At 30.0% G+C, this 14,953-nt stretch overlaps 2 protein-coding genes across 2 annotated transcripts in view; one reads left to right on the forward strand and one right to left on the reverse strand.

Moving 5' to 3' along the window:
* The window catches only part of IFT74 (intraflagellar transport 74), a 78,194-nt gene that overhangs the window by 47,459 nt on the left and 15,782 nt on the right, over positions 1 to 14,953 (reverse strand). Inside the window, 4 exon segments of the mRNA XM_011384732.2 lie at positions 9,598 to 9,659; positions 10,838 to 10,897; positions 12,737 to 12,797; positions 12,953 to 13,051. Of these exon segments, the coding sequence (XP_011383034.1) occupies positions 9,598 to 9,659; positions 10,838 to 10,897; positions 12,737 to 12,797; positions 12,953 to 13,051 (282 nt within the window).
* LRRC19 (leucine rich repeat containing 19) lies at positions 1,194 to 7,221 on the forward strand. The gene is made up of 4 exons (XM_023525745.1): positions 1,194 to 1,884; positions 3,067 to 3,580; positions 4,236 to 4,424; positions 4,936 to 7,221. Exons 1-4 carry the CDS (start codon positions 1,804 to 1,806, stop codon positions 5,262 to 5,264), a joined length of 1,113 nt encoding a protein of 370 aa, XP_023381513.1. The 5' UTR covers positions 1,194 to 1,803; the 3' UTR covers positions 5,265 to 7,221.

Here is a 14,953-nt window from a genome sequence, read left to right on the forward strand (position 1 = left end):
AGATCCACAAATGCACAGTTTCCAATCAGCTTTTTCATTTCCCACTCTTATATCTAAGTCCCAAACCAAATATTAACAGATATATGAAAAGAGAAAGCTTCTAACACAAAGGATAGTGACTAAAATAAACTGAAAAAGCATAATATGGGGACAAGGAAAAAGAAAACAACAAAAGATATAAAAAAATACAGTAAGAAAAAAAACTACATTCATGCCATAGGATACTATTAAAGAAAATTTTCAGAGAAAAAAGCTCCTAGAATCAAAAAGATGACAGGAAAAAGAAAACTTTTAATGGAAAAGTTTAAACATAAAGTTGAGGATATCACCCAGAAAGCAGAACAAAAACACATAGAAATAAAATATAAGAGTAAAGAAAAAAAATATGAAAATTCTTGTAGGAAATCCAACACCCAATTAAAGCAGTTCTAGAAAGAGAAGTAAGATTTTTTTTAAAGAAGAGGAAGAAAGTCATCAGTATCATCAATGAAATCATTCAGAAATTTCCCAAAATTGGGGGACACAGCTTCCAGACTGAAAGTACCCATACCAAGTACCTAGTTTCATGAATGAAAACAAACTCTCACATAGGATCGTGAAATTGCAGAATATTGATTTTAAAAGCTTTGGCGGTTAAGAGACAAGTTACACAAAATGATAAAGAATTATAATGACACAGTATCACCGTTCTTAACAATAATACTAGAAACCCAAAGACAATGGGACAATGACTTCAACATTTTGAGGAAAAACTATTTCCTACTTAGAATTCTACTTTTGGCCAAATTATCTTTCAAGGCTAAAAGATTCCCTCCTACACACCTTCTCAGGAAACTACTGAAGGCAGCGCCATCAAAAAAAGGCAGTAATCCAAGACAGGGCATTCAAGAGAAACAGGAATCCAGTAATAAAGACAAAAGGTAATTTACAGTGAGAGTGGAGGGAGAGTGGAAGTCAACAGCTGTACAGAGGGCCTAGTGATCAGCTCATCCAGATTATAGCATGGCAGCATATGCTGGGACGGGACAGATTTCTTTAAGCAGATGAAACAGATTAAATATCTAATATGCATAAACTACTGAGTGATTTGCTAGGGAATAGTTTGGGTATAAATTTATGGGGGAAAAAAAGAAACTAAGCCTATGGAAAAAAAAAAAGTACATTTAATTTAGCAAAATAATATGAACAGGAACAGAAAAGTAATGTTACATGGCTCAGTTATTGATAGCATTTATACACTCGTGATGGTATAAACAATGAATATTCATCTAACCAAAATTACAAGTAATTAAGTTTGGAGAATGAAGAGACAGGAAGTATATATTTGATGTGTTAGAGATGAAGGTAGGAAGGGTTCAAAAGAGAACTGAAGACTCTCATCTCCCACAGTTTAGTCAATGGATAATACTCGTAAAAGACAGCTAAAATTGAAAAATCAAGAAGTAGTAATATAAGAACATATTTAAATACATACATATATATTCTTCTGGACTATCTTTTATGCATACACATTAAAATATTAAAGTGTACAACCACTTCAATTGTTTTAAAGTTCCTTTCAATAGATCGAGGGCCAATAGACATCCTAAAAATATTCTTTCAATTTTCCACAAGAGTTTTCCAGTTTATTAAGATAAACATGCAGGGAGGGTGAAGAAAAATGTAGTTGTTTCACATTTAATATACTTTAAGAAAAATAGATTTAAAAGGAGAAAAAATGGAAATCAAAATGTCCTCAATAATCTCTGAAGTTGTAGTCTTGTATTGAGATAAAAATGCTCTCTTTTCTATCAGGCCTGCGATATGAAAACCACATGCATCCTGATCTTGTTTTGGCCTCTCTCCATGTTATTATTATCAGATGAAAGCCAGACTTCTAAAACAGTAAGTTTTTACAATCAAAAGAGTGAAAATATTTTCAAATGTACACTTTTTAGTAAAATATCCCAAGGCAATAAACAGAAGCAAAACAAACAAAATGCAAATTATCAAAATTAACTCTTTAGTTAGCTGTGTATATTCAAAATCTGTGATCTCTTAGCCAGATTCTAATTTGACAAAAGCAGTCTTCAATTTTTTTAGACTGAATTTTTAAAATGTTGACTGAGAAATCTGTAAATTCTTACTGTAAAATCAGAGACTAGTTTTAAGACATTAAAAACCACACTTTAAAATGTAGGAAATCTTTTTAAAAATCACATTTTTATGAGAAAAATTAGTTACATTATTATCTTTGGGGTTACATTTCAATGTCAAGAAAAACAGTTAAAACAAGAACTATTTCTTAGGATCAATAGCCACATAAGGAAAGCACTTCTTCATGCTGCCTGGCTCTTTAAATTCAATACATGGTTCAGTTTGTTATATTTTCTTTTAAAACACCAAACTTTGAGCTGTTCAGCCTATAGAGTTATACACTGAGTATTATTTCTTAATTATTTAATAGCCCTATGTGTAGTGCTGGTAACTCTGCCAATTTTTTAAAAATTACATTTTAAACTATGTATGGTGTCAGATGGGCACTAGACTTATTGGCATGATCACTTTGTAAGTTATGTAAATGTCTAATCACTATGTTGTACATCCGAAACTAATATAATATTGTATGTCAACTCTAATTTAAAAAATTAAATAATCTAGTAATATCAGATTTTAAAAATTACATATTTTAAAACAATTTCCTCATTACAAATGTCAATCCTACACAAAAAAATAATAACTGGACTATTATTCACTATGTATTTATTTCCAGATATATAAACATAAATATACCAATACTTTCTATAATTACTATATTATGTAATAACAGTTGGAAAATACCTGTATGACTAACTAGAATCTCCTTGCTCAATTACATGTATCAGAATTTCCTTAATCTTCAGTACTCCATCCCAATAATGGAAGAAAAACATTTGCTTTTACTTTTTCATACTGTAACACAAAAAGATTCAATAGATTTTTTTTCTCTAAACTATTTCCTTCCATGCCTAATTGCCTGGATATAAAAATTTTGAAAATTGTAATGTATTTTTTTGATTAATGTATTTCCAATTTTTTCTTTTTTAGGAAGTCAAATGTAATTTCACTGAAAAGAATTATTCTTTGATTCCAGCGGATATAAATAAAGATGTCACTATACTTGATCTCAGTCACAACCAAATTACTCTGAATATTAGAGACACAAGTGTTCTACAGACGTATTTTTTACTCACTGAACTCTATTTGTTTGAGAATAATGTCACTATCCTATATAATAATAGTTTTGGTAACCTCTCCAATCTACAAATTTTAAATATCTGTAGAAACTCTATCCACATAATTCAACAGGATGCATTTATCGGCTTAAAAAAACTAAAACAGTTATATCTCTGCCAAAACAAAATGTTACAACTGAATCCTGAAATATTTGTGCCTCTAAAAAATCTGAAACTTCTGAATCTGCAAGGCAATTTGATAAGCTATTTTGATGTACCACAACTCTTTCCTCTGGAAATAATCATTTTATATGGAAATCCATGGAACTGCTCTTGTGGTCTGCTGAATTTGCAGAACTGGTTGAACACATCAAATGTGACACTAGGTAAGCAATCATAATTTAAATTAATCAAAGCCAAAATGTAATTGATTTTTGGTTGTTTCACCGCAAAAAAGTCTCTCATATCATTTTTTAAAGAAAAGAAAACTATTCCTGTTTAAGGGAAACAGGAAGAAACACTGAAAAGTAATTTTTGAATAGATGCTTTCCCTCTGCCTCTCCAGAAAAAGAATAAATTTAAGTGTTCTATATATGTGAGATGATACTGTCACTTTATGTATTTAGTTTGCATTTTCAATACTCAATTTAATTTTTTAAGTACTTCCTATATTTAGGCTATCCTGCCAGACAATAGGTAAAAACAGGTGTCCTACTTTCTTAATTGCAAATCATGCTCTGCCTGAGATCCAGATTTTCACAACCTTTATCATAACATCTTTACTAACACAGACAAACCGAACAATAAACAGAAACAACACTTAACCTATATTTATAAAATAACTTCATAAACAGGAATGTGCATCTTTCCCTCATGTTCCTAGGCAATACAAGAATTTCTTACAGTATCTAACAATGACATAAATATGACAAAAAATTCTAGATAAAAATAATTATAAAATGTTGTTAACCATAATAATTTATTAACCATAATAATTTTATTTTCCATGAAAATCTTAACTTATTCTTTCTGATTTTTTAGAAAATGAGAACATCACCATGTGCAGCTACCCAGATACCCTGAAGGGCTACAGTATCAAAATAGTACATTATAAGGCTGCATGCCACTCAAAATTTCCTTCACCTATAACTGAAGATCTTTATATTAATTTTCGGTCCATTAGCAATTCAACATTTAATAGCTCTTTGAACAATCTAACGAGAAATTCAGGTAATATACTCGTTTTGAATATTAATATTGCTGAAGGTAGCATACTAAATAAACTAAGGTAGTTCTCATTATTCTGCATTTTAAGTTTCTAGAAACAATGTAAAAGAATTCCTCATCTCAACAAAAGATTTACAAAATACTAGGTTTCCAAACTAGGCTCTGCTAGTTAACAGCAAAATGCTACTAGACAAATTATTTAACTTCTCATAGCCTTAGTTTTCACTAGTCAAGTCACAATTCTTAACAGGCTTAAATCAATAATGTTTTTAGATGAATGGATAAACAATACTTGCAAAGATAGGAGTTATTTTGAAAAAAGTATTTTTTACCACATTATGAAATATCTTCATTTATTGTAAAACTACAATGTTTTGGTAACTATTGCTTTAAGAAAATTACAGTGTACATTTTTAATACCAATATTGGAGAGTTTTTAGAACATGTAATTATTATTATTTTTTGTCAATTTAACAAAATCTCTCTCTCCCTTTCTCTCTGTATTCCATTTAAGAACAAGGACCTCTTGGAAAAAGCTGGGCTTTACTTGGTGGTGGTGTAGCTACCATGCTGGTAACTTCACTCCTCATTTTTATTGCTATCAAATGCCCCATATGGTACAATTTTCTGCTTAGTTACAAGCATCATCACCTGGAAGAGCATGAAGCAGAAACCTACGAAGATGGTTTTACTGAAAATCCAAGTTCTCTTTCACAGATACCAGATACAAACTCCAAAGAAACTCTAGTAATATTTGAACGAGTACATTCATTTGTGGTAGATGACGATGGGTTTATTGAAGACAAATATATTGATATTCATGAATCATGTGAAGAAAATTAACTTCTTTCAATGTTTGATTCTTTAAAAAATGTTATCAGTTCACTCACAGTGTAGACATGAAGATTTTGATATGTGACATACCAGGCTATACCTAGCAGACCTTCATATTAATTGTAACACAGATAAATACCATAAAATTATGTTTTTCTCATTGATATTGAGCAAGTCAGTCCAAGTACAGTAACCGACAGTCCTCGGTAGCTAAGGTACAATATTAGTATTACTATTCTCAGCAGCATTCAGGAGACCATCCATACATAAAGAAAAAGCCTAAAGTAAATTATTCATTAATTAAAATTAACTGATTCTCATATTAGCTTAGATATTTGATGTAACACATATTAAATTACATTAAAGTTTTACTGATTGCAATCAGTAGAGAAAAGTTTTGGATTTATATCATGAGTCCGAATACAGAACAGACATAGCTTAAACTGACAGTACACTAAGGCTGATTTTTATGCTCATAAAATAAATTCATAGAATTGGAAAACATTTTTTTAAATGCTTCCTGATTTAGCACAATAAATTTCCTGAAAATTTGCTAGTAATTTAAAGCACAGGCACAAGAGCCAAGCACAATCCCTAATAAGTTACTACTGCTTTTGGTTAATAAAGACTGTCACCATAATGCACGATCATCACAACTGAATAGCATGGTGGCTTCCAAAGTGGGTATCACAATTATCTACAAATCTTATTTTTTAAAAAAATACATATTTCTGCCTCTCTTTGACAGATTTTTATTCAAATGAGTCTGTGCTAGGGCTGAGAAATCTTCAGTTGGTCCATGGACAGCTGTTTGGGGTCCTATAGATATAGGAATGCTTCCCAAGTTGTTTTCTAGAACATTAATTTCCAGAGAGATATTCCGAAGTATTTATAGGGGAGATGAAAGGTACATGTTCCAATTACTATATACTTACTATAGGAAATACTGGGTTTAAACAAGATTCTTTACTCCAGGACTCATCCAAGACTTTACTAAGCTAAACTGCTCTGTTCTTCAGAAGCAAATTGTCAAGAATTCTCCAAACTTCCTCGACACCAAAATCCTTTCTTTGAAGTATGCCTACTAAGAGCTCATAAGCACAATAAGGGTCCAAATAACACAGTTTGGAAAACACTGGCCTTGAGACTATTATAGGAAGAGTCTAAACTGAATTACTTGCCAATTCTTTATAATCAATTTGCTGAAATCATAAGTTTAATAACAATGTAAACAGTGGCATTAAAAGCTATAATAAAATCTACCATCTTTATCTTCTATATGTAAGGAAGTATTTATATTTTTTAGAGGAAAATATCTTTAAAACACTAAAATATACTTATGGATGTAATATAATGACATATTTTAGATTTTCTTTATCATAATACAGAAAAGGAAACAGTGGTTAGAGGTGTGGATGGATCAGGGTTAAATATGAGCAGATGGAGCTGGGACATGGGTACACTGGAGTATAGTACACTATTTTATTTTTGTGTATGCTAAAATTTCTCTATAATAAAGTTTTTTAAATGTGTATTTACGTTGCAGTTTTTTAGAAAAAAGACACTAAAAATAATGTAGATGTACGTTATGTTCTGCAAAATGGTCATTTTAAAGGTTATATCAATAGTAAATTTAGTTCATTTGTCTACTGAGGAAAATAAAAACTGTTTAGGATGATATACCCTGTGAAATAGAAAAACAAACTCCCTTATTTACCATGCATATTTGCTTGTTTTTATAAAAATGTTTTCAATACAGGATGTAAGTGCTTTACGTGTAATATTTCCTAATAGATAATATATATATATAATATCAATCATAAATCAACATTTTCAACCTCAATTTTGAGTGAGATAATAGAAACACAAGGCATCATTTTCTAAGTAACCTATCATTTTACCAAAACATCATTTACTAATTTAAAAGGCAAATGTGAAAATTTAAGAAAGAGTAAAATGAAATGTTTTATAAATCAGAAAAGACCATATTAATCTCTTATACTGAGGAACCTCTCATAATTGGGTATGGAGTATTCAATAAATATCTGACTAAACAAAAATGAATGAATGAGTTTAAAATTATAATTACACATTTTTAAAAGATAACTGATTTTGACTAATACCAAACTAGAAAACCGAAGACATCAGAACTGGAAGAGAATCATTAGATCAAGCACCCATGTGAAACCGAATTAAAGCCAGGTGTCTAAGTAGTGTAGTAATATATTGAGGCTATATATTTTAACCAACGTATTATGAATAGATGTTAATAAACCAGATGATCATACCACACTAAATGGTAATAATAAACCAGATGATCATACCACACTAAATGGTAGTACTAAAATAGAAGAAAATGAAAACAGACGTTTTTTACACCTGCCTTCTCAAGGTATAGTATTTCTTGCTCTTTTTGAATGAGAAGTGTCAAGGTAGATCCTTGTGTTATTGAGATGGCCATCTGATTAACACATGAAATAAATTTATCCTGCTGCATGTAAAAGTAAACTTCATAATGTTCTTAATTTAAATTTATGCTTAAAAGAGGTCAGGAGAATCTATTTCACCTAGTCTCAATTATATACCACAGATACTAAGTTTTGAAACTGCTGACATTTTCACTACAAACTACTATATCTTAAGAACTTTTTCTTTAAACAGATGAACAAAATAGATATAAAAACCTATGGCATTCTTAAACATATAATCTGAGAGTTATCATTTGAATGAAATATCTATAAAACATGTACATATAATATTTATATATCTGACCTGGGTATTACATAACCATAGATAAATGATGAAATAAATGAAGACCTAAATGTTCTAATTGCTATAAGATCTTCAATGGGCTATAGCTTATTATTTCTTATTCTTTGGTTATCTAGAAGAATATTTTATATATAGCAAATGATAAATATTTCAACTAAATGGTTTAAAATCAGAACAACAACAAAAAAAGGAAAGTTTTTCAAGTAAGAGCTTAGTAACCATAAATATGGAATTTTCTTTGTAAAAGTAGAGACTTCCAGTATTTGTTATTTTTAAGACAGCACTTTATAGCAGTATCAAATGACAAAGGGAAGAGAAAGAGAATTCTTTGCTTTTAATCAACAAAAGAATAATATTTACCTTTCAAAGGTTTTATCATTATATTTTAACATCCTATTCATCTAATATTTACTGTGTAGTTAGAGATAACATGATAGTATATTTGGTGTTACAGGATTTTGGTAAATTTGGTTATTATTCTTTCTCTCAAAGAGATTAATATTGAAAAATTTCTGGGACAAAATGTATGCAGTGTATATATGGAAAAAACAATCATCTACGTTTGCACTGCCTTAGACTATTTCATTAAGGTCAAAAAGTTGATGAAGAATAATTATGTTAATCACTGCTATTATCTGAATATCTGCATCCCTCCAAAATTCTTATGTTGAAATCCTAACTCCTAAAAGTAAAGGTAATAAAGGGTAGGGTCTTTGAGAGATGATTAAGAATGAGGATGGAGTCCTCATGAATGAGATTAGTGGCCTTATAAAAGTGATTCTGTCATGCTTGCTACACCCTTCCACCATATGAGAACACAGCAAGAAGGCACCGGTAGAACCAGGACAAGGGCCTTCACCAGAATGCGACCATGCTGGTACCTCGATCTTGGACTTTCCAGCCTCCAGAATTGTGAGCAATAAACTTGTTTGTAAGATACCCAGTCTATGATATTGTGTTATAGCAGTCTGAATGAATTAAGACAACTACATCACATCTACTTACTATCTTTGTAGGCATTTACTGTCACTGCCACAGTTACCATATTAGCAAAGTCAAAGTTACTTAGAATTGGTCTTTAACCAGGTTATATATAAAGATGCACATGTAATCTCTATCTATGATATAATAACTATTAATTATCAATTCATAATTGAATAATGTATGAAACAATAAAATACTGTAAACAGCCCACAGACTAATAATGTGCCTTTCATCAGACTGGGGCTTAAATCTCATAATTCAAATTAGTTAAAAGCTCAGGTTAGAATTATAAATGGCAGACATGAAGATGTTCTTATCCATCTTAGATTTTAAAATTATAGAAGTAAAAATTTTGTTTTATCTATGTAGTAATTTCATTTGTATAGGGTTTGGGTACTTAATGGTAAATAAAGATAACAGGTGTCTAAACAATAAAATCTGTACTACAAATATTCAACTCTTTTTAAATAAAAAATGCAACAGGGAAAAACAAGATAATTCATAAGGAAATAAATGGCTCAGAAATTAAACTACCTAATACAGTTCACTTATAAATCTGTTTTAATTCTAAATGGATTGTACTTACGTTTGTCTTTCAGTAAATATCATATCCATACTTTGTGTTTCTCGATCATTTTGAGCTTTAAGCTGAATAGAGAGTTAACACAGAAGTTATTGATGATAAATTACCATTAAACCAAACTATTTCTTTAAAGTTTATTCTGGTTATGAACTAATTGAGAAATTATTATAAAAATCCTAATGCCACATACAAAGTTTGAAAAAAATAGTGTTTTTTCAATTAACAAAGCATAACACCAGATAAAAAGAAACAGTTTTTTTCATAGGCATTGTAATCTCATAACAAAGATATTCATTGTTCTTTAGCGATTTGTTAAATAATCCAATGTAAACTTAATTTATGTAAACAAAATCTCAAGAATTTATTGGGTGTTTAGTTGATTACTAATATTTGAATTTAAACCCAACACAAGTTTTCTTCTTAAATTGTTCAGAACTTTACCTGAGTATTCTTAGTTGACTCTATCTTTGCATTTAGCTTAGAATTTGGACCTATCCCAAAAAACTGACAAAATAAAGAATTTTTTACTTTTTATATCTGGCATTGAAAATAGTTTTTAAATTGGGACTTCTTCTATGTTCTTAAAACTAAGAATAACTTCACTAAATTATCATGCTTCTAGAACCCCATTTTAGAAGTTATTTTATAAATTCTATGCTTCCATAGAATATTGTACGATTTTCTAAATAAATTATAAGCTATGTAAATTACAAGTTGAAAGTGATTTTCTTCTAAGTGATTATAAATAAATTAGCTACTAACATTTTATTGTTTTCTACCAAATAACATGAGTAGTCAACAAAAAATCTCATTTACCAATCAAAAGTAGCATTATGTCTGGCATCATATGATACTCGTTTTTCTCCCTTTCTTATACTCTGTAAGGGTACCATAGTATCTCCCTCCACTGAGTACTCAGCTCCATTTGTGCAAATATTAAACTGGAAGTATTACAAACTAAATTATATACAAGGAAATGTAGACAGGACTTCCTAACTAACGCTTCATACAAGACCAGTTCAACCATAGCCTTTAAGAAAGACACTGAAGTATCCACTTGGGAGAGCCAACCAACTGGAAAAAATTTAAGAAGAGCAATTAAGGGAACTCAACTGTAATAGTGGTATTTAGAATCAGTAATAACCATCTCTAAAATCCACAAGTTTCATCACACTATTTCTAGATATAAATGCTTTGTTTTGGAGGATACGATTTATGTAGATCTGCTTATAAATTTTCTTACCATGTTGTAATCATTCATTACTTCTTCCATTTCAGTATTGGTATTGAGTTTATCTACCAACTAAAACAAAAAATATGGGAAAAAAATACATTCTATTAGTCTTCATAAATTTCCTCTAGATTTTCATAATATAATGAATTCTATCAACCTTACAAATAATGAAGTTATTTAAGCATTAATATTTCCAAGTATTTTATCTTCTATAATAAAAACAAATATTGAGCTACTTAAGTATGCACATACTGCGCATTTAGCCAATCAATGAACCACATTTTTTAGGAATGTAAAAAAGTGAACAGTAATGAACTATTCTTCCTGCAAATTGTACTCTGAAGAACTCTGAGAAGTCTGAGCTTATAAAGAAGGGTCTAGAGAAGACAAAAGTTTGGGGAAGATCTCTCTCTCGCGCGCTCTAGTTTTTCAGGGGAGATAGGTGTTAACAGATTTACAAATTTAAACCAGTGAAAATGTAAAATGATTTATTTGGTTTTTTAAAAATTAAGCAACCGGTTAAGGCACAAACCAAACACCATAAGTCTACTTCAGAAAGTTAGTCTATAAAAGCGATAGCTAACATATTTATCTTGTGTCAGACACTGTTGTTATTTCACTGATTTTCCTAATTATGAAGTAGATATTATACATAAAGAAATTTAGCAAGTTATAGAGCCAGAATTTGAACAGGAGGGCTACTAAAAGCAAACCATTTGACTGTAATTGAATCTAAAAGACAAAGTTTTATTAATGTAAGATATATAAGTATATATCACTTCCTACTGTAATATAAATAATAAATAATAAAAAGACAACATTTATTTCATGCTTACTATTTATGTTAGAAACTTGGCTAAATGCTTTCTCTGTATCAGATGTTAGCTCATTAAATCTACATGTAGCATGTTTTACACATTAATATTTTTATACTAAGTAATTTACCTAATGTATTCTAGTACAACTAAAAATCCCTTTCATCTAATGTCATCTTTTATAAAACACTATTTTTCTCATATTTAGAACAGTTCATTAAAAAATTTGCACTGAATATTAAGCCTTGTAAAATGTGTTATGGATTATACAGTCCAACAAATTTAAAAATTACAATATACTATATTCAGCAAAATTTTGTTTATAAGTATAATATAACAATACCCAGTAGCTATACAATAATTTACCTAACCATTAGAATAATGTTTCCTATTTTATATAACACTATTTTTAACAGGAGAAGTAAGATAAAAGCTTTTTTTTTTCATTAAGCCCAGACACCACTGCTGCCTAAATCACCTATGGAAAGAAAATTCTGACACTAGATATTTCATGGGGCCAAGATCACTCCAAAGATTGGAGCAGTTATCTTTACTACCAAGATTATTTCTTCTCAAAGTCCACATTAGAAAGCAACCTTGGTAGAACTATGTTTATGCTACACGCTCTATTTTGACAGAAGGCAAACACTGCATTTTGAATGAAACATACAGATGGAGATAATCTGCATACTAAATTTCTAAATTTCGTGATGACGATATTCCACAGAAAAGTAAAATTTTTTTTTTACAATAATGACATTATTAGTACCCAATAAATTTTTGCTACTTTTAAGATTATCACTTTAACATAGGGAAAACAAAGTGTATGTTTCTGTATTTTTAAGTAAATGTACTTTTTTAAAAAAAGACTGGAAGAATACCTAACAATCTGTTAAGCCAAATTATTTCTAGGGAGGGATATTAGGGACACTTTAATCTCTACACTTTCCATGGTTTCAATCTGTCACAATAAGCATGTATTCATGTATTATTTGTTATTTAAAATAATACATTTTTAATATATATTTTAAATTATGTATTTTAATATGTATTCAGGTAAAACGCAATTAAATTATTCAAAAAAAGCAAATACCATGTTGTAGTCTGCTAGTTGTCCTTGAAACTCTTTGATTTCAACTGCTAAAGTCTCAGCTCTGCAAGCATAAAATAAATTCATTCATAAATCAATAAATAAGCAAATGAACATTACAAACATTATCGATAACCAATTCAGCATTAAACTCTTGAAACATATTACATTAAATGTTACTAGTAAAAAAGATGTTGCACATTTTAACTGAACAATTACCTCTTTTCATATGATAAATATACTGAATTCTCTTGATTGTACATTTCTATTTCTTTCTGAAGTTTATTAATTTCTGTTGTAAGTTCACTTATTTTACTTCTAAATGAAAAGAAATAAGAAAGTCAGCAACACTTTTAATCCAGAAAAGACTCTTTCTAGTCAACCATACAAACTTTTCATAAACATTTGTCAATAATATAAATGGTTTTATAAAATTTAACTAAAATAAGAAAAACAATTTAAGTGGCTTCTTTGATTAAGAATGAGACATATCCTAACTGACAAGAAACTGACATAGATTCTCTAATCATTAAGAAAGATGACACAGGGCCAAATGGAAACTTGGTCAAACTGGTACAATCTATAGACAGAAGTCAATGCCTAATTGTCACCTTCACAGATACTGCTACCCTCTAGGGCAGGGTTCCTCAAGAGTGACACTACTGACATTTTAGGTCATTGGGTAATACTTTGGTGAGCAGTAGGGATGGTATGCTGTGCAGTGTAGGATGTTTAACAGCATCCCTGGTCTAGATGCTATCAGCATATCTTCCCAATCTGTTTTGACAACCAAAAATGGGTCTAATATTTGCCAAATGTTCTCTTGCCAGTTGAGAAACACTGCTCTATATTTAAAACAATTACACAAATAGCTAGAACCAGTCTCTGAGGCAGAATCATAAATCCTGGGAAGAGAAGCAATGCAATTATGAGAAATAGCTCCATTCTCTTTGCTTCTTTTGATTAAAAAGTGGCTGGATTTCAAGACATGCCATACAACTGATGGCTTCACTATCTTTCTTATTGATGTTAGCTTTAAGGACAGATGGGGAAAACCTACACTTCTCTTTTTTGCCTTCTAGAAGTCTGATAATCAAAAAAATCCAGATAATTAAAAATCAAAGGAATTAAGCAGGATTGAGGAAAAAAACAGCTGTTAGGACACAACAGAAGAAGGGGGTTAAATGAAATGGAAATAAGAAAGAAGATATAGATGATGAGCCAAAAAGAAAATAAAATGGAAAAATGGAGATAAGGCAGTAGGACAGCTGAGCAGAGAAAAAGGTAGGTAGAGAATAAGAAAAAAGTTCTTAATTTAGAGATGCACAAATATATAACAAAGCTTATGAATTAATTAAAATTAGGCTACATTTGTAGCAATTGACCAAATATATACTTAGATAAAACTGTATTAATTAATGTTCATATTTAAGTATATACATATTCCCTTTCTTACTAGATGTAACTGGTAACATTTCAATGGTCTGAATAACATATTTCAGAATAGTTAATGAAAGAAGCATATAAGGCTATTATCATTAGACTTTAAAAAAGGTAACCTGAAATATATAGCTCACATACATGCAGACACGTAAAATTTAAAATCTCAGACTAATTATATTATATATCTATTTGGTAATATGGTCAAATCAACCAAAAATTATGTTAGAATACAAAATAATTCTTAGGAATCAATAGATACCCAATAATCTTAATAAGTACCACAGTTAAAACTCCATGATCGTGCATAGAAAAAAAATGTTTATTTAACATACCGAAGAAGCCCGAGATAATAAGATTTGTCTAAAATTTGCCTCTGGGGACCTAAAAAAAAAATTTTTATTTTAAGTATGAGTGTTCAGTTTGGAAATGCTACCAAAATAGAAAATCCAAAGCACAACCAGAATTACACTCCACAATTCTCTGATAGTCCTCATGAATGTCACCAATAAATCTGATAATCAAAGAGAATCACTGAAATAAAAAAGAAAATATCTTAGCATCGTGATATAATGGAAGCTTGAACTAGACAACAAGGTGGGACTAGAGGTAGGGCTTATTAAGACACAGACTCAACATGTCAGGTTGACTAATGGAACTGGGTCTAAGGGAGTCTACAACAGGGCTGTTCAAAAGAACTTTCTGGAACAATGGAAATACTCTATATCAGCACTAATACATGCGATTATTGAGCACTTGAAATATGGCTACTGCTATTGG

This window comes from Pteropus vampyrus, unplaced genomic scaffold (genome assembly GCF_000151845.1).
Source record: "Pteropus vampyrus isolate Shadow unplaced genomic scaffold, Pvam_2.0 Scaffold619, whole genome shotgun sequence".
NCBI lineage: Eukaryota > Metazoa > Chordata > Mammalia > Chiroptera > Pteropodidae > Pteropus > Pteropus vampyrus.

Coding starts and splice junctions, on each gene's coding strand:
- LRRC19 (XM_023525745.1), top strand. CDS start 1,804: ATGAAAACCACATGCATCCTGATCTTGTTTTGGCCTCTCTCCATGTTA. Junction 3,581..4,235: donor CACATCAAATGTGACACTAG/GTAAGCAATCAT, acceptor CTGATTTTTTAG/AAAATGAGAACATCACCATG. Junction 4,425..4,935: donor CAATCTAACGAGAAATTCAG/GTAATATACTCG, acceptor ATTCCATTTAAG/AACAAGGACCTCTTGGAAAA.